General features: G+C 42.2%; 1 protein-coding gene across 1 annotated transcript in view; it reads right to left on the minus strand.

The window, feature by feature from the left end:
* The window catches only part of LOC106882705 (ubiquitin-conjugating enzyme E2 G1), an 8792-nt gene that overhangs the window by 2939 nt on the left and 5109 nt on the right, over positions 1-744 (minus strand). Inside the window, exon 3 of the mRNA XM_014933469.2 lies at positions 265-387. Within this exon, the coding sequence (XP_014788955.1) occupies positions 304-387 (84 nt within the window). The 3' untranslated portion in view covers positions 265-303. The remainder of the gene's footprint in view (positions 1-264; positions 388-744) is intronic.

Consider the following 744-nt stretch of genomic DNA (forward strand, 5'->3'; position numbering starts at 1 on the left):
CTATGTCTGAATAAAAGACAGGATGGTCACAGTTGGAACATCTGTGATCATAAGTCTGCTAGATCAGGACTGACCTGGGGTTAAACAACAGAAACAAGGAAGGACACATTAGATAATGTAGTCCTAGATACACTATGTCTAAAAATAAAAAGACAGGATGGTCACAGTTGGAACATGTTTGATCGATAAATCTTTCAGGACCAGTAAAACTGAGCTGTAACGAAACAAAAAAAGACAAGAAGAGTAATTAATAAATAGACCAACCTTATTTTTAATTAAAATGAATCAATTAGAAAATCTGTTTTAGTCATTGAAATCCTCTTGACTCTTCCGAACACACTTGCTCACGGTCCTCTTGAATTCATCCGGTTGTTCTCGCCACATTTTCTGAAACACAAAAGAAAGAATAAACCCGTGTAAAAGATTTAGCCACAAAAAAAGTGTTTATAACAGGCGCAGGAGTGGCTGTGTGGTAAGTAGCTTGCTTGCTTACCAACCACATGGTTCTGGGTTCAGTCCCCACTGCATTGCACCTTGGGCAAGTGTCTTCTACTATATAGCCTCGGGCCGACCAAAGACTTGTGAGTGGATTTGGTAGACGGAAACTGGAAGAAGCCCGTCGTAGGCGTAGGAGTGGTTGTGGTAAGTAGCTTGCTTACCAACCACATGGTTCCGGGTTCAGTCCCCACTGCGTTGCACCTTGGGCAAGTGTCTTCTACTATATAGCCTCGGGCCGACCAAAGA

This window comes from Octopus bimaculoides, chromosome 30, assembly GCF_001194135.2.
Source record: "Octopus bimaculoides isolate UCB-OBI-ISO-001 chromosome 30, ASM119413v2, whole genome shotgun sequence".
Classification (NCBI taxonomy): domain Eukaryota; kingdom Metazoa; phylum Mollusca; class Cephalopoda; order Octopoda; family Octopodidae; genus Octopus; species Octopus bimaculoides.